Genomic DNA, 23,313 nt, shown 5'->3' on the forward strand with positions numbered 1-23,313 from the left:
AGAATTTAATATAACCTTATGTGATTGGATTAAAATATGTTACAGAAAAAACTACGCTACATGTAATAAGTAAAATAACAATATTTATTTTATTTGTTGCATATCTTAATAATCCATAAGCGATGTTTACACAGTGTTTATCCAAGTTAGGATGGAATTAAAATATCCATTTTGACTGGCACACAGTCGAGTACGTTAAAATATATAGCATGAAAAAAAAAAAAAAATTAGATCTCTCAATAATGAAGCGACATAGATTAAATTTATCTATGACGACGATAGACGAGTACCAAACGGAATAATCGATGTTGACCTTTCAGATTGCTCCCGAAAAGGTTTGGAGGCTCCTATGAAGTGGATGGTAATGCAAATCGATGTAGAATTTTGACGATTCTTTCATCCTATGAGAGAAGGGCCCGAGAATTAATTTGCTCGCATAAGCCACCAATTCTTTGGAATTCTAGTCGGTAATGTAATTAGTATACGTGCATATGCTTATATCACATTCTTTGATAAAAAAAACTACTTACAATCAATTGTATTTTAAAGTAAATTTTAATTATAAATTTCTTTAAACAAAAACTTTACCAGAAACCTTAACTTCATCATGAATTGTCTGCTTTATACGAGTTTATTTAAAACGCCTTCGAATAATTAATATTTAATCTAGAATATCTTCCATTATGTAAATTATTTATATATTTCGTTTATTAAAAAAATTTTTTTTCTTCGTTGTTATAGTCGTTGCCGTTGTTGTTGTTGTTGTTGTTGAAATTTTTTTAATTGTATTTGATAATATAATAATTAGTATAATAAAATATCTTATACGAGGGATAAAATTTTTAAATGTGTAATCGTTACTCGTTAGTTTTAAAATTGACTTAGTAAAAAAGACTTAATAATATAATTCAAATTGTCGTCGTAAAAGACTTTATTAGCGTGTAAATGACGATCAATGCTAATGGTTAATGACCATTTCTTTTCCGAATCACGTCGAACGCATGCAATAAATTTTCTTAATTTTATTATTCGAGAATTTTATTAATATATACGAGTGTTAATTACTTCCGATCCTACTAACATGATAAATGTATTTGCAGTTTTGAATCCGTGGCTGCCTTGACTATTCGTAATTGGCAAGAGGAGACCTTGGATGCCGAGGAAATTTTCTCGGATCATCCTTACCTACGACGCTTTACCATTGATAATGGCAATCTTAGTAAGATAGTCACGCCGTTTCCTTCAAAAGCTCGCTTCCTTGAGGTAATTTTCGTTTGAACCAAGATATTATTACTTAGCCTAAAGCAAAAGCTTAACTTCATTATTAATTAATAGAATTTTAAGCCTAGAATTTATTCAATCAATCCGTGTAAATACTTCCTTATGTTGCTTAAATTTTAATTATTTGCCCATTGGCCGCGGATAGCAATGGTTTACCGAATTAAAATGACGAATCCAAGAATTACAAACAGAGCTGTGAAATTATTTTTATTAACATCAGCAAACGTATTGCTACATTGTATTTTCCTTAGTTCGCAGCGAATTACATTATCCTTAGGCATTTTGTATTATTTAATTTTAGCGATCGTAAATTGCATCACCCTATCGAGCAAAAATTGCTTCCAAAGGAGTGCTCGTAAAAAAATAATCTCCCGTTAAATAACAGTGAATAACTTTTTAAATATATCATTCTTATGTTTACATGAGATTATATGGGCATAATGTACATTATCACTTAATTGATAGGCAATTGATTTTGATTGTGTGTAAATTGAATTACTATTTATTATTCGTGTGTTCGTGTGATGGTGGGCCGCGTACTATAGCGAGCAATTCACATCCTTCTGCGTCACAACATAATGGCGCGATGACAGCACAATGAAGTCACCCTTGTGTATGCATGTCAAAACGAGAATATTGTTATATGAATTTTCAATGATTAAATGTTGCTCTACCGTATGCTATGAATTAATCGCGCTCAAAGAAAGTCTTTAAATATCAATTGTTTCATGCTAAAATTACGATTTCTATTTATATTATATTATAATATTATACATTTAGCGAATGATTTATGCGATATATAATGAAAGTAATAGAGAAAAAAATTCATCTTATCGCGTTATCATTTAGTTGACTTTTCCATTCGCCTCGTCAAGCTCAGCCAATGCTGAATAATTAATAGGTATATTATTTAAATTTTAGATAAAATTTGTTTTATTATAATTCGAAATTTAAATGTGCAAATATCGCTAAAGTTATGAAAAATTTCGATTTCGGAACCATCATAATTATTTGTGATAAATCATTGTATTTAATATAAATTATATATATTAAATTGTAATAAAGAAAATAATTCGAATCACTTAGAGATGGCTTTTGGCATAACGAGTGATTTTAATATTTTAACAAAACCAAGGATAATCAGTAATTCAAGATTATAAATTTTATATGGCGGAAATTGAAATATTATGCAAATTGAGTTCTTTAATAAAAAAAAAATCATAACTAATATTATAGTGCGTACTATATTTATAGGATCCGTTAATATATGATAAGCTTTTTACGACTTTCACGTATTAGTATATTACGAAAAGACTTGGGCTAAGGTTTGACTAACGCAGCTCTTAATTTTCACTCGCTAGTATTTTTATATTAATTGGTTGCCAATGTATTTCGACAATGAGAAATAAGTTTTTATCAACTTTCTTTATTGCGATTATTTGTCCAAGACTCAAATAAGCGAATGGAGAGTTTAAGGATAATTAAATTGAAATTCATGGTATTACCTAATTAAACGAATTTTATTAAACTGTTTTAATAAGATACGTTTACTTATATATATATATATATATATATATATTTTTTTACGAGTTATTAATTGAATCGAAGATTCTATCATTAATGATAATCTTCATGATAATAATAAAATTTAAGGACAAAGTTGCCTATGACAAAGTTGCCAAACCTATGAAAGAGGCGAAATATTAGATAAAGTAACTGCATTGAACTTACTATAAACACAATATTTGCTTATAAATTGAATGAAATTAACAATGACACGTTACTGTATGCTACAGACAGTCGAGATCACAGGCACAGATCTACGAACGATGCCAAGTCGAACATTCAGCAGTTTACCCGCTTTGCGAGCACTAAACTTAAAAAATAATGCACTCGTTCACATTGACCCTACGGACTTAATTGGTATTCCAACATTGAGTAATATCTACTTAGCAGGTATGAATAATTAATTGGCTTATCGTTGGATTAACCTTTCACCGATATTCCATTATATACAGTCTTTTATGCCGCTTTTCATTTTGTATAACGCATAACCTTTTCAATAACCACCAATTTATTAATATAGAATATCTACATAAAATAGTTTTCGAAAATTCATTTAATGTAATTGCTCGTGCTTCCTACAAATATAATATAATGTCATATATATATACGCTATTATTGAATACAAGTAGTATTGAAATTCAGAGCATTTTGTAATATTTTTAATAAACATTGAAAGTCTACGGTATACTTTCGTGAAATACCTTCATAAAGATGAATGAAATATCGATAATGGATTTACACTATTTTGAATAAATTGAAATTGACGGAAGACGAGTTTGATAAAATGACTATTCTCAATTTGCTGCAGAATATATTCGTAGATATTATTTCACAAAATCTATAATTTATATTAAAAATTTTAACAAAAAATCTAACTAATACACAACGATTGTTCTATATTTTTATTATTTATTCCTATTCGTATTCGTATGGCATTTCCGTGATAAGCTATTGATTCATAAAGATAAGGGAATAATCGCGATTATAATTGTAATTGAACCTCGAGAGCAAGGAGGATTAAGCTACGTAAGTTAAAAAAAATTCATCGTAAATTAATGAAATTGTGCACACCGTATGAAAAATTTAATAGAAAAAGCTTTTATAATTGTCTATTGATTCGATGCTAGAAAAACAATTATTATATTCTTTTCCCATGACGATGAATTATTTTTTATGATTTAAGATTTTGAATTTGAATCATAAACAAATACGCGCTTACCTAAGAATACATATTATTTCTATAATCATTTCATATTTCAAGTATTCTGCATTAATTTATCAGTGGTCCGATTAATTTACAATATTACTTAAGTTATTTGTTTAGGATTATTACGTATATATTTATCGTCCTGCGGGTGTTCGTAAGCACTTACGGATACATTTATAGCTCTCTTTTATATTTAAAGCTGCGCCCTCTAATAGCAAGCCGAGATTACTTTAAAGGATATCGATTAGAATTGATGAAATAATAAAAATATATAAGGATCAAATTGAATTATATTAGAACAAATATTATTTTACATAGGCGCATATTATGAAATATTGCATCTAAATGATATCTTTAGTGGTTTATCTTTAATATCATAAAAAATGATGACGCACGATTACGTGGCCTAATGAACCTAACAATTTTTTTAATTCTATTTTTATACTGATGTTTGCCCTCGTCCTTGAAAATATACAATTATACGTTAGCACGTATGGGAATACGAGTTATAAAGCCTTGTAGCGCGAACCTTTTCTTTAAAAGCTTTAGAAAGAAAGAACTTATCAAGTGCACGTCCATCGGGTACTGAAGATAAATCATAAACTTTCTTTCTGCCACACCTAAATTGATGTGAAGAACATTTTCTAATATTATGTAAGTAATTTCTTTTTAATTATGTTTAATCATTATCGACGATATTATTATTGCTATTATTAAAAATAAATAATTCAATAAATCATATAAAAATTTAATAGTAGTAATTTATATTAATATAGAAAATTTGATGGAAATATCTTAGGAATTTACGTTTTCTCGAAAAAAAAAAAAAAAAAAAAAAAAAAAAAAAAAAAGTAGATAACCATATGACTTTACATGCATATGACTTGGATACCTAACTGCATTTTTTATGGGGTTTATATCATTTTAAGTATCGTTTTTTTTCTTCTTCTTTCATTCCCTTACTAATACCAGTCTCTTCAACCATGTATAGTGTTAAGAAACTTTTATTAAAAAACTTATTTCTCAAATTAGTAAAGAATACTCGGAAAAAATCAATCTAAGTATACCGAACAGAATTCACTTTCTTTGCTTATTTTACATCAAACTTGACGATTTTAAAATAGTTTTAAATTTATTTATTTGTTACTTAATGTGTCCATTACTAAGTTCGTTTTATTTCTTGTTTATTAACCCATAAGAAGATAGTAGCTACTGAAATTTAGAGACAGTATTAAAAGAAGCTTTAGCTTATCCTTGAAAGTATAAAGCTTTAAAAATGTTAATGTATTGGTGGAATTAACTATTAAAATAATCTATGAATATTTTACCTTATAAATTTAAAAGCTTAAATAAAGGATTTTTATTTAAGTTTATGGTATAAAATTACTAACATTTTCTAGGAAGTAAGATTCCATTCGGTGCTTATATTTTTAGTGTATTAATTTTTAATTATGCCGAACAATATTACTCGAAAATATTACTCTTTGCTTATAAAGGAAAATCTATTATATAACTTTAAAGTAGATTTATTACGTAATAATAAAAAAATGTCCCTGCCATATTGTAAGTTCTAAAATCATATGGGACCGAAGAATTTTATATTAGAAATACGAGTACAACTGACTCTCTGCTCATGCAAATAATGTAAGTAAGGGCAAAGTGATTGTTTTGCTAAGTATACGCATGAAATATAATTAAATTTTTGAAAAATTTTTATGAATTTTAAATACAATTAATTATAACAAAATAGCATTTATTGAAAGAAAGACATTGCTTTGTTATCAACAAAAGTTCGTTTATCACAATCGATATCTCTCCAAGGGCAATGTAAATGTTATTCAATGGGCAATGTAATTGTTAAATAATGTTCTAGTTATTTAATTTTCATTTACAATTAAATATTAATAGATGTTTTTTTTTTTTTTTTTTTTTTTTTTTATATATAATACAATTAAAATTATGGCTATTGTTATTGTTATTTTATTTCGACTAGCTTCATATTTAAATAGAAATAATGTAGAAAAATTATTGTTTTCCATGCATATGTATAACGTTTGATGAATGTAAAAAGGAAATCATTGGAGATGCGATGATACATCGGCTTGGCTCGTGAACCCGACGTTCGATGCTTTAGTAAGTCGTGTGGCAGACAGGGAGGAGTTACGATGCTCAACGCCTTATAAAGGACGACCCCTTCTCCCTGTTATGGAAGTTATACAGGTAAGCGTAGCACTTGCAGCTAGATGAAAAAGATTTTAAAAAGATTTTAAAGAATATTGTCCCTCTACATCGTACTTTTAACAGTGCAGGGAAAATATATTAATAACAAAAACTTTTACGCGTCGTGCTTGGTAGTCGTGAATTTTTTTTTTTTTTTTTTTTTTTTTTTTTTTTTTCCTAAACAGAAACTAATTTGAGTTTTGAATGTAGCAGCCGAGATACATTGATATATACAATATCGGATATTGGGTATTTTCGAATAAATAACGATTCATATATAACGAAGAGGTCTTGCGACAGTTTGTACGTAAATAATACTTTAATAGAATGCGTTAAATTTCAATTAATTTGGAAATATTATATATTTAATTCCTATTCTATGAGCTATAATAAATAAAATTTTATTTATTTATTTACTTATTCTTTTTTTTTTTTTTTTTTTTTTTTTTTTTTTTTTAAAAGGGGTTTTTTTTTTTAAAAAAAAAGCAAATTTGGCGTTTTTTGGAGAAAAAAGGTGTTTTCTTTTTATAAAATCAAGTCAATTCGGCGTTGCTCTAAAAACACAGGATCCTTCGTTTATGCTGTGCACTGCTTCGATGGAGCAGACCAATCACGCATCCCATTAATTACTATAGGAAAGCGCGTAAAATATTTTATGTTACAATTTTCAATGTTTATCGAACGACGGGGATACTTAAATGTAGGAAGGATTTACAATATCAGAGCTTAAAGCTTTAATTTAAGTTTGTCTTCATGAAATGCCAAACATTAACAGGCATTTTGTAGGGTCACTTCCACCAGACTCTTATGAGATAGTTTAAAAACATTTAATTTAACAGCAACGTAGCCCGTAGATAAAATTTTAAGATTCTCAAAGCTCGAGATTTTAATTATCTTTTGTATTTTCAACTACACGCTATATACGAGCTGTCGAAATTGAAAAAAAAAAAATAATAATAATAATATACATCATTGGAATAACGGCTCTTTATTTAAGATTGAACATTTATTCGATAATTATTACTCAAATCGGCTTTAAAGGCGGGTAAAATGCCGAACCAAGCGAGCTTAAAGATATCTTAAACGAAGCTTTAATTCTTTACGTACAAAATGCAAAACCCATTCGGATAAACTGCCTAGGACGCAGCTTACGCGAATGACGTACAATCGTTTATCGATTCGGCAGTTAAATATACCAGGGTTATTTCCTCTTCTCCTTTTCTTCCATTTAACGAGTCACATTTCATCCATGCCCGACACCTTACCCCGCCAAAAGTAAAATATTCCAAAAGAACGTATTACATACGTAGGCATCCATTAATCAAGGGCGAGCAACGAGATATTTCTCGCGCATCCCCTCCCGCCGCAAGTCCAATTCCCCGAACGTTCGTCCCAATCGAGTCTCGCCGCCTTTTTTTTTCCCAGAGTTTTTCTTCCAAGCGACCCTCTTCTCCTAGCACACGTCCCGAGAATCTCCGAGGTAGTAACGCGCGACTTATGCCACACTAGCGGCTGCGTCGGGAGTGCCGGCAACTGAGCGTCTGCGACTGCGAGCTCGTCTACGTCGTTAACAGAGCGGCTCCAGGACTACAGACTCGTCATCGGCAGTTTATGGCTTTCGCATCCGTCAACTGCAGCCATCGCGGTCTTACCAATATGCCGAGCTCCCTGCCCACGGACACCACCACACTGCATCTCGAGGGCAACGAGGTACTTATGCTGTACGTCTAAGCGCGTCACCTTCGCTGCGCCGATAAGTGCGTAAGTGACGCGATGATCGACCAATTTGGGGAACGAGAGGACCGGATGATGAGTAAAATAAATTTAGCGGATAAATTTATGTCGGAGAGTGAGCCGTTGGGCGTAGGAACGGCGCGCGTCTTTAATAAAGCAGTATCATCGGGTCGAACGATCAAACGAGATTTATGGAATAAGGATCGGAGCTCTTGCAGCTCGATTTATATTTTAAGATCGATTATATGATCTAAGTGAGTGACGTAGCTGACTGGTTTAATTTTACAATTGATTCGTTCGTTGACTTGACTTGACGCGTTTATTTTCACGCGCTTTACTTGCCAACGAGTGCCAATATCCAGCGTATTAGCCCTCCAGAAGCCCCTTAATCGGCTTTTATCGTCATTGCCGAATACATGTTTATCATGAGGTTAGATAACAATCTATCACGAAACAAGATTGATATTAAGCTATTACCGTAAGTATTGGTATAAGGATATATGAATTGAAGACGCTGGACGAGTATATGGGCACGATAATACTATATTGGTATTCCAAGTTGACAAGAAGCACATTGTTTGCCATTAAATTAAATTTTTTTTTTTTAAACTTCAACTCGTATAAACAATTTTATCGATTAACATGAAAAAATTGACTGAGAAATGACAATAAACTTAATACTAATGGACTTATTGTGCCAGCATAAAAAGCATAAAATATTAAAAACGTGTAATTATTAATGATTAAGTGTGAATTGCTATATCACTCGCGGATATGGATGTTGACGTCAAATTTATCTCCATACATTGGGCAGCGACATAAAGTGAAATTCTATTTCACAGATCAGTGACTTGGCCCCTCTCAAGTTCAATTCTCAGTACAAGCGTGTTCTTGATCTCTACCTGGACAACAATAACGTCGAGAGCGTAAATTTGCTGGACGGCACATATTGGCTCGAGCAGTTTCGGCTTCTTAGTCTGCGCGGTAATAAATTAACCGACGTGTGTAAAAAGTATTTTGTTAAACTTCATGTTGCTTATTGTTTTTAATGCATCTTAATGTAAGAAGTATATTTGTATGGCGAATAGCGGCTCTCATTAATAGGCGGCAGCCTTTTCCACGAAAGCATAAAAAATTATTTGTAATTATTTTTTTATAATTTTTAGCATCCAGCATTTTAATAATCTTCTCGCAATCTATGTTATTTAAGATTTGGTGATAAACGTTTATTTCCTTCGCGGAAGCTTTAATTTTTCTTAATTGATATGAGATTTTAAAAACTGATGAAGAAGGCCGTGTATTTGCTTCGTTCGATCTATGCACGAAATTATAATACTATTATCTCACGATACTTTTTCTATCATTTTAGTCAAAATGTACCCTCGCACCTTGTTCCTCTCGCTTATTCTCAACCTTATCATCGCACATTTATCTCCGTTTTCATAAAGATATATTATTTTCGCTCCATCGATAAAAATTAATCATAGCATAATTAATTATACTATTTAATTCCGCTATCTTTGATGTGACAATTGTTATACATAATTATAATTGTTTTATCTTTTGCCTTATTTAAGTTTCCAACGTACGCTTTGGAGAATGTTTTGCCGCACAGTGAAAATGCGGTAAGTCTGTATTTGGGTAACAATCCATGGAGATGCGACTGCCAGTTTACGCCGGGATTTCAGGAATTGTTAATAAAATATGGAAATTTGGTCAAGGATATAAGCGATGTCAGGTGCTCGCCAACGGGAAACAACGAATTTGCTGACAAACAGGTTATTGTGACTCCCAGATATTTACTGATTTTTTTTTCTTTTTTTTTCTTTTTTTTTTTGACATTTTCGCGGTAATGTCACATCGAATTGAGATATTTTTTGCAAAAAAAAAATTCCTTATCAATATTAGCTTTGGCATTTTGCTCAACGAATGATACAGCGGTGCACGGATTGCATTCTCAATTTTCAATTATCGTCCTCGATATCGCCGAATAATCGTGGTAACATTGCAATCTCGAATTGAAATAACGTTACACGTACTTTCAGACTTTTAAGTAAGGAAATTATAAAAGATATTTACTTTAATTACCATCGATAAGAGCTTCGTTCGAACAACCAGCGTATTAATGTCTATCAATTGACTGTACTTCATCACCTCTAGATTCGCGAATTATCGAGAACGGAAATTTGCGTACCCCCGGACGACAACTACTGGATTTATCCACTGGATATTCTCAATATTTTCCTTGGCTCGTTGATTTTTCTCATCCTTGGGAAACTCCTTTACGACTATTGGTCTTTCAAGCGTACCGGTAAGCTACCTTGGCTCGTAGCCAGACTGCCTTGAGTGCGTCAGAGTTGTTGGCGTCTCCTGCCCTGGACAAAACTCACTTAACACCTTTATAATGGTGGGGGGGGGGAGAAGAGTGAGAGAGGAGGAGACTAATTTAAGCGACGAAGGCATTTGCAAATTCTCAATTTTCCTTCGAGATACAGACGAGGTTCATCGGATCGATTTGATTGAGATCCAAGTATATGTGAATATTTAATGATCCTACCTTTACCAGAATTCGTCTAATGAAGTTTTCTACGTAAGATATGGAAGTCTGCAAAGCTTACGTAAGAGCTCTTTGGACAAAAATTGTTTTTCATTAGACTATTAATTTCCACTGCTCTCATTATTATTTGATACAAGTGTTGGGATTGATAATCCTGGCTTAATCAATTATCGTAGATTATATTATTTGTGGATTATCGGCGTGACAGTGGTAACGAGCAATTATCGAATTATATAGCATTTCTTCGAAATTTTCATGATAGATTTTTAAAACGTTAATAAATACAATTTTAACTGTAAAAAATTCACGAATTTTTATTGAACAATATCCATACGTAAACTATACATTATAACAAAATCAGCAGCACTCCTATTACTTAATTGAATAATGTAAATTAATTAATCCTATCAATTAATTTAATTTTTAAGAGTATTTTATTTATTTGACAACTTAATGTCGATACCACTTTAAATCCATATACTGCGAGATCTTCAAATATCCAAGGTAAGTAAAATATATAATTAAATAAGGAGGTAAGTGAAGAAGTTTGTGTAAGATTATGATGAGGTTATCTAGGTAAACTTTAGTCATGTAGAAACAAATATCGATTATACTTGAAAAATTATGCAATCTGAATCTTTTAATTATATATATATATATATATATATATATATATATATATATAAATAAGATAAATAGATGAATGTATATCTGTGGAGCGCAATCGATGAATGTATAACTGTGGAGCGCTAAGTAAGTATGCAATGTTTATAATCCGAGTAGATTAACAATGCTGACAAAAATTTAATAAACAGATAAACGAGTTAACGATCGAGCCATTTTAAAAATGAAATGATTGTGTTCGAGGGATAGATTGCTATACTCACATGTCAGAATTAGCGGATGTCCATGATTAGAAAGATTAAGCTTATGAATGGTAGGCGTCCAGCTATTTTTGACCAGCATAACTACTGTAAAATTTTATTCACAAGTTCTTATTGTTGAAAAAATGACGACAATTCAGTGCGGAATTTGAATTTTTTTTTTTGATTGCTTAAAACAACTGTGTAGCGACAATAAGAATGAATTATTGAATTGAATATTTACTCGAACAAAATATTCGCTAATTAAAATGTTGTATAGCTTTATTTTTCATATAACGATCGCTATCCATTTTCTTCTTAGAATTTTATTATACAAGGACCCTTTCTCAAAAATATAAATGCCAATACGCAGTCATCCATATGTCTCAAGATATTTTTCTCCATATAATTATGAAAATTACCTTTAATTATTCAAACATTTCAACTTTCGCCATTTGACCAATAAAGTGTAAAAATTATAGAAGTCTTTAGAATTTATAAAGTATGATTTACATTATTGTTTATTATTAGCTATAAAAATGCTTTTACTTTAAAAAGAGCAAGAAATAAAATATCTAATTAAAATCCTTACCATATTTGAAATATTCGAAAGTTTCAAGAATAATAAAAAGTGACGAGTTAAAAGCATTGGAAATTCATATAGTGTAAAAAAAAAATTAGTAAAAAGATTATAAAAATTATAATGTTTTTCAATAAAAAGTTTTTAAAAATGATGGTTCAATAAAAAGTGTAAAAGATACGAAAAAAAAACATAAAAAATAAAAAAAATACTGTAAATTTAAAATACTGATATGTAGATATATATATATATATATATATGCAAATACTATTAATATGATTGTTTTAATAAGATTTTCTTGAAGCAAGTGTAATAAAAATTGAGCTATAATAATTGCACAAATTAAATAAACAAAATTTTAGTAGAAAATAAAAATAAGAAATTATTTCGCCGATGAAATTGTATTAAAACAAAAATATATGATTATATACATTTGTGTAGCTAATGTTAACTTTCAAAGCCACTGAAGATTAATGTGTTACGATTTTATTTAAATGAAATTTAAATTCAAAGTATAATAGTTTTGCAAAAACAAAAAACCTATATTTACGAGATTTTCAAAAATAAAATTTTTAAACAAATGTTGACAGCTTAATTATATCACGTGAGTAGACGTAGCATTAATATAACAAACTCATTGATTCATTTGTATCAATTGAAATAAAGTCGTTACATGCCATAAATGGAAAAATTTAATTGGACTTCAATCATTAACAAATAGTTTAAACGCTATTTTAACAGTTACACGGCTACAATATCCTTCATCTCTATTATAAAGTCCTATTAAATATATTATTCAGTAAAAGTTATTCTGAATAAAAAAGATATTTTAGCATATTCCTGCGATGAATTATGACAATACGAATAATAAAATATGCGGAATATAAATCCTATTAAAGAAGCATGTTTTTCAAAATAGTTAATTAAATTTTATTGATTTTTCTCATACAATTCAATTACAATAATTTTGAAATTATTATTCCATTCTTAAATACGAAAATATTATTTAACATGAAATTAATGCAATCTAATTAAAGTTAAAGTGTAATACGTATAGATTATTAAAAATTATTGTTGTTTTAAACGAATAACTGGTTTTGAACGAATTTTCTTAATAAATCCGAAACAAAGCGAATATTAAAAAAACTTTTTAAATATATGACGAAATATATATATATGTCGGAGAAAAGTTGAACGTTTTAAAAATAATAAATTGAATTCTAAGACGAGAATGCAGACGATCCATATTGAATAGTTTCTATTTATATAAATACATATTTCTATATTTATATGTATGTCTATATTATTTATGTAAGGAAATCGTAATTTAGAATCTAACTGGATGCTTGAATATAATTAATATTAGTTGAAAGTAACTCATTAACTGAATATGTAATTCTTCACAGGAAACACGAAATTCATCTAAAACTTTACATTTAACCGGAAAATATGAATAAATAAATTGTAATATATTCTTCTAATAAATTGTTGTTTTCGAGAAAATTAACAAATAAGAATTAATCTTCAAATATTACAATCATAATTACATAAATTGACAAAGAATTATAATACATATAAGTAGATTATATTAACAATTCAATTTTAAATTCTGAAAAAATTAATAATCTTTATAGCTATTTAAACTTACAATGAGATAAACTTTAAAGTTTCTGGAATAATAATGTTCTAATGATAATTATGTGAAATTACATAATAGAAAATCAAAGTATAAAGTACAAGTAATTCAACGTCCTTTAAGTTTTCAAATTACAAAGAAAAATATTTTTTTAAAGCCTAAATGAAGAAAGTAGGGAAAATAAAAACAAAATATAATAAGCTGATGTAAGAATTTCGGAGTAAAGATTATAAAGTCAATTAAAAGATGTACATTACTGGATGGAAAAGTTAGTTCTTAAACTTGAACATAAAATATCATTTAATGGACTAAATAAAAGATAAAAGTAAATGAAAGAAACTTTAAAAAGATGATGATTACGACATCTTTCTTTCTTCGCCCAATGAATTTGCTTATATTAATACGAGCAATAATGATTTGCAGTTTTACGTATTCCCTACTGAAATAGATATTTGAAAATGATTTCAAATGATTTAAATAATTGAAATAATCATCGTTAATTAAACTTCAATAAATTCAACATTAATAAAACTATGAATACCATTGCAATGAATATAAAAGTTAATTTTTCAATAACAGCGAATATACAAATATCAAAATCTTCATTATTAATTATGCAATCCGATTACGCGTCAGTACTTTTGTGCCAGTTTTTAATCATTGCAAAAATAATTTCTATGAATAAAAATCGATTTATTTATGTCTCTCTGAAAAATCCGTCACACGGCTTACGTCATAAGTCCTAGATACACTATTCGTAAATTCGAAAAAATATAACACATGTCAGCAGAAAGTTAAGAAGAAAGTATGACGGTCTGCAAGATTTTCTTGAATCTCATACGTATCAATAGAGAAGCAAGACAAAATGCAAGAAGACAGTCAATCTGTCTCACTTCATATGGTACCGCGGTAGATTCAAATGTAAGATTCAATAATTGCTTATCGTGGCGTAAAAATTCTTTGCACTTTGATGCTGGAACTCGGAGGTCCCGATATTTCACTTTATGCTTGCGTTCTCTCTCTATTTCTCCCACCCCCCTCTCTCTGTCTCTCTCTCTCTCTCTCTCTGTCTCTCTCTAACCCTCATCTTTTTTTTTTTAACTCATCTTCTCAACTCAGGTTAGCAAAGCCAATATTTCAATATATAAAGAGCAATGTTCTTAGATGTCCGACCAGCCCTTTTTAAAAAATATACTCATTGATCAATAAATATTACTAGACGAAACATTGAGAACATCTTTATCTTCATTAACTATAGACCTTTGGACTGATTAAACTGTGCGCATGTAAAATGCTTTGAATTGATCTCAATTTCCTGTTGTGTCGGTTGGTTCTTTAAAACTGGCATTGCAATTATATCATTAAACTTGATCGTATGCACTGACAAAGTAATGTATTTATTCAATAAATATATTATTAATATTTAATATCAGTATTAATAATTATCTTAAATATAATATTAAATATTTTTACATTACATTACTAGATGGCAGCTGTATAATATTGTACAAATAAACGATAAAATTTATAGATTTACTTTCATTAAATTTTATACTACTTGAAAACTAAAATGTTCATTGGAAAACTATAAATTTGAAAAGAAAAAAATATTGTTGATGCTTATATTGTTATGATACAAAAGTTATATATGAAAAATTTATTCCATTCGATAAATACGTTGTAAGAAAACTAATCATACTGAAGGATATTAAATATTAATTAAAAAATTTGAGATTTCAAAAATAATTTCCATCACTGCGTGTAATTTAATTATAATAAATAATATAACCGATAAAACAAATTAATAAAAATAAAATATCATGTATTATGAAATTATTATTTATATTGTATAATTTAAGTATAATAAAATGTATGCTGATACTATAATATTGAAGTCGAATACTATAAATTGAAGTCGAAAGAGAATTCCGTGGAATTCTATAAATATTTGTCTTTACAAGTGATTATTATAGTTAAAAGTTGGATAAAGGCTAATGGCGAATAAAATTGAATTATCAATTTACATAATATAATTGTTTGAGATATTTCTGCCGCTAAAGACTAAAGGAAATAATAAATAATTAAATATTTAAACAATTAAGTTTTTCAACATTTCCATTTTTAATAAAATGCAGCAGTTAATCATTAATTTATAAATATTGTTCTATTATTATTTTTATGAAATCCTATAATATGAATATTGCTAAATTTTAATGAAAAATTTAACATAATTTTCATAAAAAAAATTAGATTATTTCATTTTAATTGTTTTGAAAGTATATAAATTTATGCAGTACGTAATCATAAAAAAATTCTCTATAAATTTTAAAGTTAATAATCGATTTAAGTGGACAATGCTAGAGTTTCGGAACTCTCAGAAAATATTAATCTATATAATATTTGTAATAATTATTCATTATGATATTATAAAAATTGTAATATGGAAAAAAAAATTAAAGCCTTAGATTAATTTTATTTACGATATGAATCAAATTCAAAATAATTATATAATGAGAAATGAATGTAATAGATATATTTTAAATTAATAAAATTATTTACAAGTTTTTAGATCCACGTGAAATGTTAATAAATCTTTTTTTTTTTCGAATTCAGACTAATCTTAGCTAATAATTACAAATAATACATTAATTTACATCTATTTAACAAACATAATGTCTAGCTTTAATGATTCTTCTATATTATATTATCTCCTTAATTAATCACATAAATGTTATAATTATAGTGTAATAAATATTTTTTTCAATAAATGTTTAAAAAAAAATAGAAAAAAAATTTTATGTAAATAAATGTTGCTTGCTTAGTCAGTTAATTTTAATTCATATTAACAGTGCACATAATAAATTAATATGCAATTATGTATGTGTCTGTGTGAGCGAATTTGACAGATGATAATTAATACATATTTCTACGTTGAAAATTTTGCATTTTCAAATTCTCCATATTAACTGGATAATTTATTGTTCTTATGTTTTTACAAAGAGTAATTTTTCTCACAATTACCTTCAACATTTATTAATAGCACTTGTAGATAAATTCCAGCTAGATTTTCATAAAAAATAATATTTTTATACGGGACATAGAAAATTATGATAATTATGTACTAAATGATTAGACATCGAAAGCACGTAAGGAAAAATGCATGAGCGTGTATAAAGACGTTTTTACGAATAGCTATTATTCCTTACAGGAGCTAATCCTGACTTTTTGTAAGCATACTATGGATGGCGATAATAGTGCGCTGACAATAATAATTTTCAAACTACTTTAAAGAGTCTTGTAGCCAAGCGTTGGCTTTTTTATGATTATTATTTGTGTCCGCGTGTGCGTGTGCGTGAGAGTGTGTGTGTGTGTGTGTGTGTGTGTACAGAGAGAGAGAGAGAGAGAGAGAAAGAGAGAATAGAAAATATAAACCGAATAGACTTATAACTTCAAACAAGAAGCTTAATGTGTAATAAAGGATAATTGTATGCAAATTTTTAAGATGCGTACTGCAGGTCAAAAGAATGTTAAAACATCAGCTAAGAATATTTTATACGTATTCGAGAAATATTATGATGTGCTTTAGTTTTATATACAATCGAAATTTTACATAATATTAATTCGAGTAAAGATGAAATTTTAGATTAAAAAATTTTATAATAAAAAATATTACCTTTACATCATGGACATTTATTAGCGAGTGAATTTTATAGAAAATTTTGTGAAAAAGAAAATGAAAAATTTTTATTTTATTGAAATATTAATTTATCTTTATCATTATAAGAGTGATAATTTTAAATTACTAAACGAAATAAGTTCTATGATAATATAATGGTATCTTGAAAGTCATTAAGTCAATTGAATTTAAAGTGACCAAATAAAACACTAGTAAAGCTTTTCTATTAAAAAGATTCCTTAACTTACAGTTTATTATTATAAAATTCTACATTGAGAGGCATATAAACGTAATTTAACTACAATTACTCTTATCAATAAACTTGTACTCTCGAGCTTAATGAACTTTATTTAGATTATTTGGATTACTCGTTTGGCTATGTTATTTTATATTGAAATCTTATTTGAATAAATACAATTTGATGTTTCTCAGATATTCTCTATCAATGAGAAATTAAAACATTAATTTAATAATTATTATAGTTATCCTTCACTCTATTATAATCATTATATTACGTATAATTATACTGTATTGATATGTAAAAAGTATGAAACCGTAGAAGCACATAAATCATGAAAAATAAAATCTAATTGATAAATAGGCTACGGCTATTTCGCAATACAATCATGCAATTCCTATAATTACGGTGGAATATTTTAAATAATAAATGAAGCTGTTGCCGCGAATATAATGTCGTGAACCGCATCAAGTTGCAGGTCATTTCTCGTCCGCGATATTTATATGTTTGCTGAATGATCGATTTGTGAATATGTGCGAGATATGCTCGTGGATGTGAAATGAATAATAATGCGATGTTTATGGTTTTGTTGTTGGGCATTTTTGCACATGCATTTTTCAACAGCAATTAATCATGGGCATCTAATAAGCAAGAGCTATGCATCATACAAGTCGTGGGCATTCCTAATTTTCACTTGTCACGCGATATATGTGCAAGCACGTTTCGGTTTGTCGTCGTGTTGATGGGTTGTGGATGCGCTGTTGTTATGTTTGAAATTCGATTATGCTTCGTTCCCATACGTGGACACGTAGGTTTTTGGGTGCGGTTGAATTTTTTTTTCGATATTATTAATTTTTCTCTCACGCATAAGATCATTTTTCAGTTTAATTAGCATGCTATACCGATATGCCAGATGATTAAGAGCTTTACGTTTTCGTTTTGCAAAATTCTCTCACGTGTTTTCTTTTTTACTTTAATCCAATTAGCAGTTTCTTTCATTACGTATATTTATAAAACTTATTATAATCACATATTTTATATTTTTCGTTGCCAGTGGGCTAAATTTAAAATTAATTAAACACTTTGCATAATCAAATTTCTAATGAAATAATTAGAGTTATAGCTTTACAATTATTCAAATAAATTACTGATATATAATTATTTTAATTTTTTTTTTATTTTTTGTAAGCAAGTTATGTTTTTCAATAAACCTCTTCTTATTTTAGGTATCAAAGGTACCATTAAGTTGTTAAAATTTTTTTATAATTTTTATTCACTCAATTTCCCAAATGTCGTAATCGTCAGTTTTTAAATTATGTTACCGTAATGAAAAACAAAATATATTATTTTCATTTGCAAATGGCAAAAATGGTTTTTTATATTTATAATTTGATAAAAGAACGTATCGACTACTATGTATAAAAGCCGAATAATCGATAATAAGATGTCTGGATATTATTAATAATATCGATTATTCAGAATAACATATGCAAACGTCGCGTTGAATGGATCCTATTCGATAAATAATATAATTATTTGATAGTTGGAATATTATTTAAATGCAATAAATAATGATCTTCATATATAGTTTATTTTCCGAAATTAATTTAGTCATCATGTTTTACATTACAGTATCGTTAGGTACACTATTTTCTTAAATGAATATTTGTGAAGCTCTGTTAATTCTATTATGTCTTTAAAATATTTATGAAAAAGTTTGTCAATTATAATTTATAATATCAATTATATATATATATATATACATATATACATGTGTAACAATTTGCTTCGACTTTATTAAATGATTATTTCTTTCACATTCGTTTCCATGCATGTTTTTATTTAACAATTATTCTACTCTTATTTTAGGAAAAATAATTGCATATTACTGTATATTTCTATAAATTAGATTTAAAATTAGAAAGTTTAAATTTCTTATATTGATTTCTTATATATCTATTCTTAAGTAACTTTAGTATTTCTACATAAGAACGCAATCTATATTCTATCACATATTATATTAGTGTATTTGGAAAATTTGGAAGAAATAAATTCCATTGATATGTGTCAATTTACAAATCAAATGTATGTTTCAAAAACTGATTAATTTTTTTTATATCACGTGCTCTCTCCCTCTCTCTCTCTCTCTCTCTTTCTCTGTTCTCTCGCATTTTCTTTCGTTCCCTGTAACTCTATTTAACCCTATCGCTTCACTAATAGTTTTTATTAGTTAAAATTTTACTTAATTTACGATCTTGAATTATAAAGCGGATATTTAATGTTTTAAAGGTTCTTTGAATGCTAAAATGATTATTGTATAGAAAAAAATAAAAAAAAATCTAAATATAAAAACGCTATTCATCATTAAAAATGTTAATCACATACTATTAATTATATAATTTACTGCTATAAAGATAAGACCTCGAGCTTATTAAAAATGAATCCATCTGTAGTACGAAAGATGAATAATCAGATAAATAATAGTATTTAAATCTTTTATAATACTTAATCTGCTTTATACTAATCCAAACCTTTGTAATTTTATTATAATGGCCATTAAATATGAAAAGTGTGAGATATCATTTAAAATAAACCTTTCCTTATTTTTTGTAATATAAATTTCAATAATTTAACTTTTGAGTGTCTTTTGTTTTATAAATTTATAATTTATTTAATCTCTATCGTCAGAATACATTGTCAGAACTTTTAAAATTGTGCATTAGTTTTTAAATCAGTTTTAAATAATTTTCTTATTTTTTTTTTTTTTATTACTTATTGGTAAGTCATCATTCTGGGATTAAAAAATATTATTCTATATGCAATTAAAAGAAATTATTTTTTCTAAAATTTGAAAAATAAAGTTTTCCTAAAGTATTTATTATGCTATTTAGTATTTCTTATGATGCAAAAAGTTTCGAGTTTTTTAAGTAAAAAGTTTCGGCAAAGGTAATTTTAATTTTTAATTTTCTTGCTTTTTTTCCTTTTAAATAAACAACAAATTAATAATAAAAATTCGGTACAAATTATAATTTGTTGATACAATAATGCTTATATTCTAATATATATTTTAAGTATATAGATTATATATAATGTCTGATTAACGTCTTCATTAATGTATATGTAGAAATGCTAATTTAAAAGTAATTCTATGCTCTTGTCTATTCAGACTGTATATCTATATGGAGCTTCATTTCTCTTTCTATTCGCATACTTTCCTTCTCAATTTCGCTCTTTCACTCGCCGTCTCTCTCTGTTTTTCTCATTCAAACTACCTCTCTTTAAGTGGGTAGAGAATATAATGTTGACTGTAATTTAATGAGTTTCTAAATTTCTAGAATTAGATGTATTTATGTATAATCAAGATGCATATAATTAAAGTTTTTACGTCTCGACAATAGACGAGAGGATTTATATTTAAATGTATATATTCATTAAAATAGTAAATATATTTTATTATTAAATATTGAAATTAAACATTGAACTCTGTATTGTGTGTTTATTTACTGTATTTATTATTCTTTACTGTTTTGAATATTTGCCATATTTCAGTAAATTGACGCTATTAAAATTCAATTTATAAATACAAAATATGATATTTTCAATCATTTACTTGAAAAAAAAAAAAATAAATAAAAAAAAAAGACTTCTTGCATGACATTGAAGATATAATAGACTAGACTAACTAAAGTCTGTAACGATGTAAATTGAGGAAACAATAATTTTATAGATGATTTTTTTAAAAATATTCACATCAATATTTAAACATATTCTACAATTTTTAAAATATGTTTTTATTTAGATCATTAAATTTTATATAAATATTTTTTTCACCTTTTATTTAAGTAAAAAAAATTTTATTACCTACGTCACTTCTTTTTATTTATACGTTGTACTTTTTGAAAACATTTGAATTGATCTTCTTTTATTTTATTTTTTCCAGTTTCATATTTATCTAGAAAATAACCTTATTGTTTGAAACTTTACATATTTAGTTTTTGTGTTGAGTAGCATTTACTTAAAAGCATAAATCTTTTCGATCTTAAGTTTATGCTAAAATTCCGAATGTAGATTATCATCATCAAAATTTGTCGTGGATTATAAGTATTAACAAATTGTAATTTTATTTTGAAGTTTACTAAAATATCAATACTTTGCTTCTGACTTTAGTATTATAAAAAATGTAGGTACATTATAAGAATAAATTGTATGTAAATTTTCCTATATTGATTCGATAATAAATTATCCAACTTTAGAAAAGTGTTGTCCTTGTAATATAATCTACTCGGCGTATCTCTCTCTTCTCTCTCTCTCTCTCTCTCTCTCTCTCTCTCTCGTTATATTTGCATTGAATAAATACACGACTTGATCATTTGCTTACAATTTTATCCGATTTCGCATATTCCTAGTTTCGTATATTATATTCCATTGAAATGTTGTGTAATTATATAGATTCCCATATGTAACAATTATTATGTTTACTTAATTATTTAAATCAGTTCTAATATATGAATTTCATATTATACAGTTTTAGATATGTAGTTATATTAATTACTTTATGAATAATTTAACTTGTAATTATAATTCTATTTTCTGTTTTATAACTGTCTGATAACATGTGAGATTTCTATATTGTCCATTACTAATATTTTACAAAGTTAATGATTTTTAATTAATTTCATTGTTTTTGTCATTAAACTGGTTTCTCAATTACACTATTCCATCTAGAAAAATTCATTATATTGATTTAGTTATTAGACCAAAGATTAAATTTAACATATAAATTATGTTTATTTCCATCAGTTTTTATGATCTGATGATGGAAGAGATTCGTAAATTATAAATAGTGATATATTCACAAATACCCTTTAACCTGTTTGTTTTACTATAAGAAGATGATCTTCTCGATAGAAAAAAAAAGTTAGCATTCTTATTATTGAAATGGTCTTTTTCATTTTATTTTAACATAGAAGCATTAAAGCAAATATGAAAGTTACATTTTATTATTGTATTCCGCGAATTTACCAACATAAGAAAGTGATTTTATAAAAAAATTTTTTTTATATTTGACGAGTGAAAAACGTTTTTTTTATTAGAACATTTATATTCGTTTCATGAAATAAATCAGATTATAAAACATTAAATATATTAAATATGTATTGCACGAATAAATTTATCATGATAACTATACTCTTTTTCATCCTCTATTTAAATTATTTTTTCAACACAAATATATAGAAATTTGCCATACATTATTGATATTATAAATTGATAGTGAATAATTTTTGCAAAAGGTTTGATACGCCCTAGAGAATATACATCTTCTATATTCGTTCATCTATTCGTTTGGGCAAGAGTTTTCAAAATAAGCCAAAGACTTATAATCGAGACGTGTTAAAAATAAAGAATTAGATAACACGATGTAAACAATGTAAAAACTCGTAGAGAGAGAGAGGGAGAGAGAGAGAGAGAGATAGAGAGAGAGAGAGAGAGCGAACAGGAATGATAGATATATCCTATATAGCTACGGCTTCGCTTCTGTTAAATGCGATGGGCCTATCCTTGTGGAAAATGTCCAAACATCGAAACAGAAGGAAAGTTATCGAATGGACCGGGACACGTCTCGGAAAAGTTATATCACAACCATCGACAACAATGTTATGGTTGGTGAAACTCACCACTGATGGTTTTGCTCCCCTTCCCCCTGCCCCGACTACACACTCACTCAATCTCTATCTTTGTCTCTCCCTCAATCCCC

General features: G+C 27.6%; 1 protein-coding gene across 1 annotated transcript; it reads left to right on the forward strand.

The window, feature by feature from the left end:
* Positions 1-242: 242 nt before the first annotated feature.
* Positions 243-10,409, forward strand: LOC105362729 (Protein singed wings 2). The gene is made up of 8 exons (XM_011500216.1): positions 243-286; positions 1,101-1,263; positions 3,078-3,237; positions 6,126-6,274; positions 7,784-7,984; positions 8,851-9,009; positions 9,586-9,786; positions 10,169-10,409. The coding sequence occupies exons 1-8, from the start codon at positions 243-245 to the stop codon at positions 10,352-10,354; spliced, it is 1,263 nt and encodes a 420-aa protein (XP_011498518.1). The 3' UTR covers positions 10,355-10,409.
* Positions 10,410-23,313: the final 12,904 nt, after the last annotated feature.

This window comes from Ceratosolen solmsi, unplaced genomic scaffold (genome assembly GCF_000503995.2).
Source record: "Ceratosolen solmsi marchali unplaced genomic scaffold, CerSol_1.0 scaffold41, whole genome shotgun sequence".
In the NCBI taxonomy this organism is placed as follows: domain Eukaryota; kingdom Metazoa; phylum Arthropoda; class Insecta; order Hymenoptera; family Agaonidae; genus Ceratosolen; species Ceratosolen solmsi.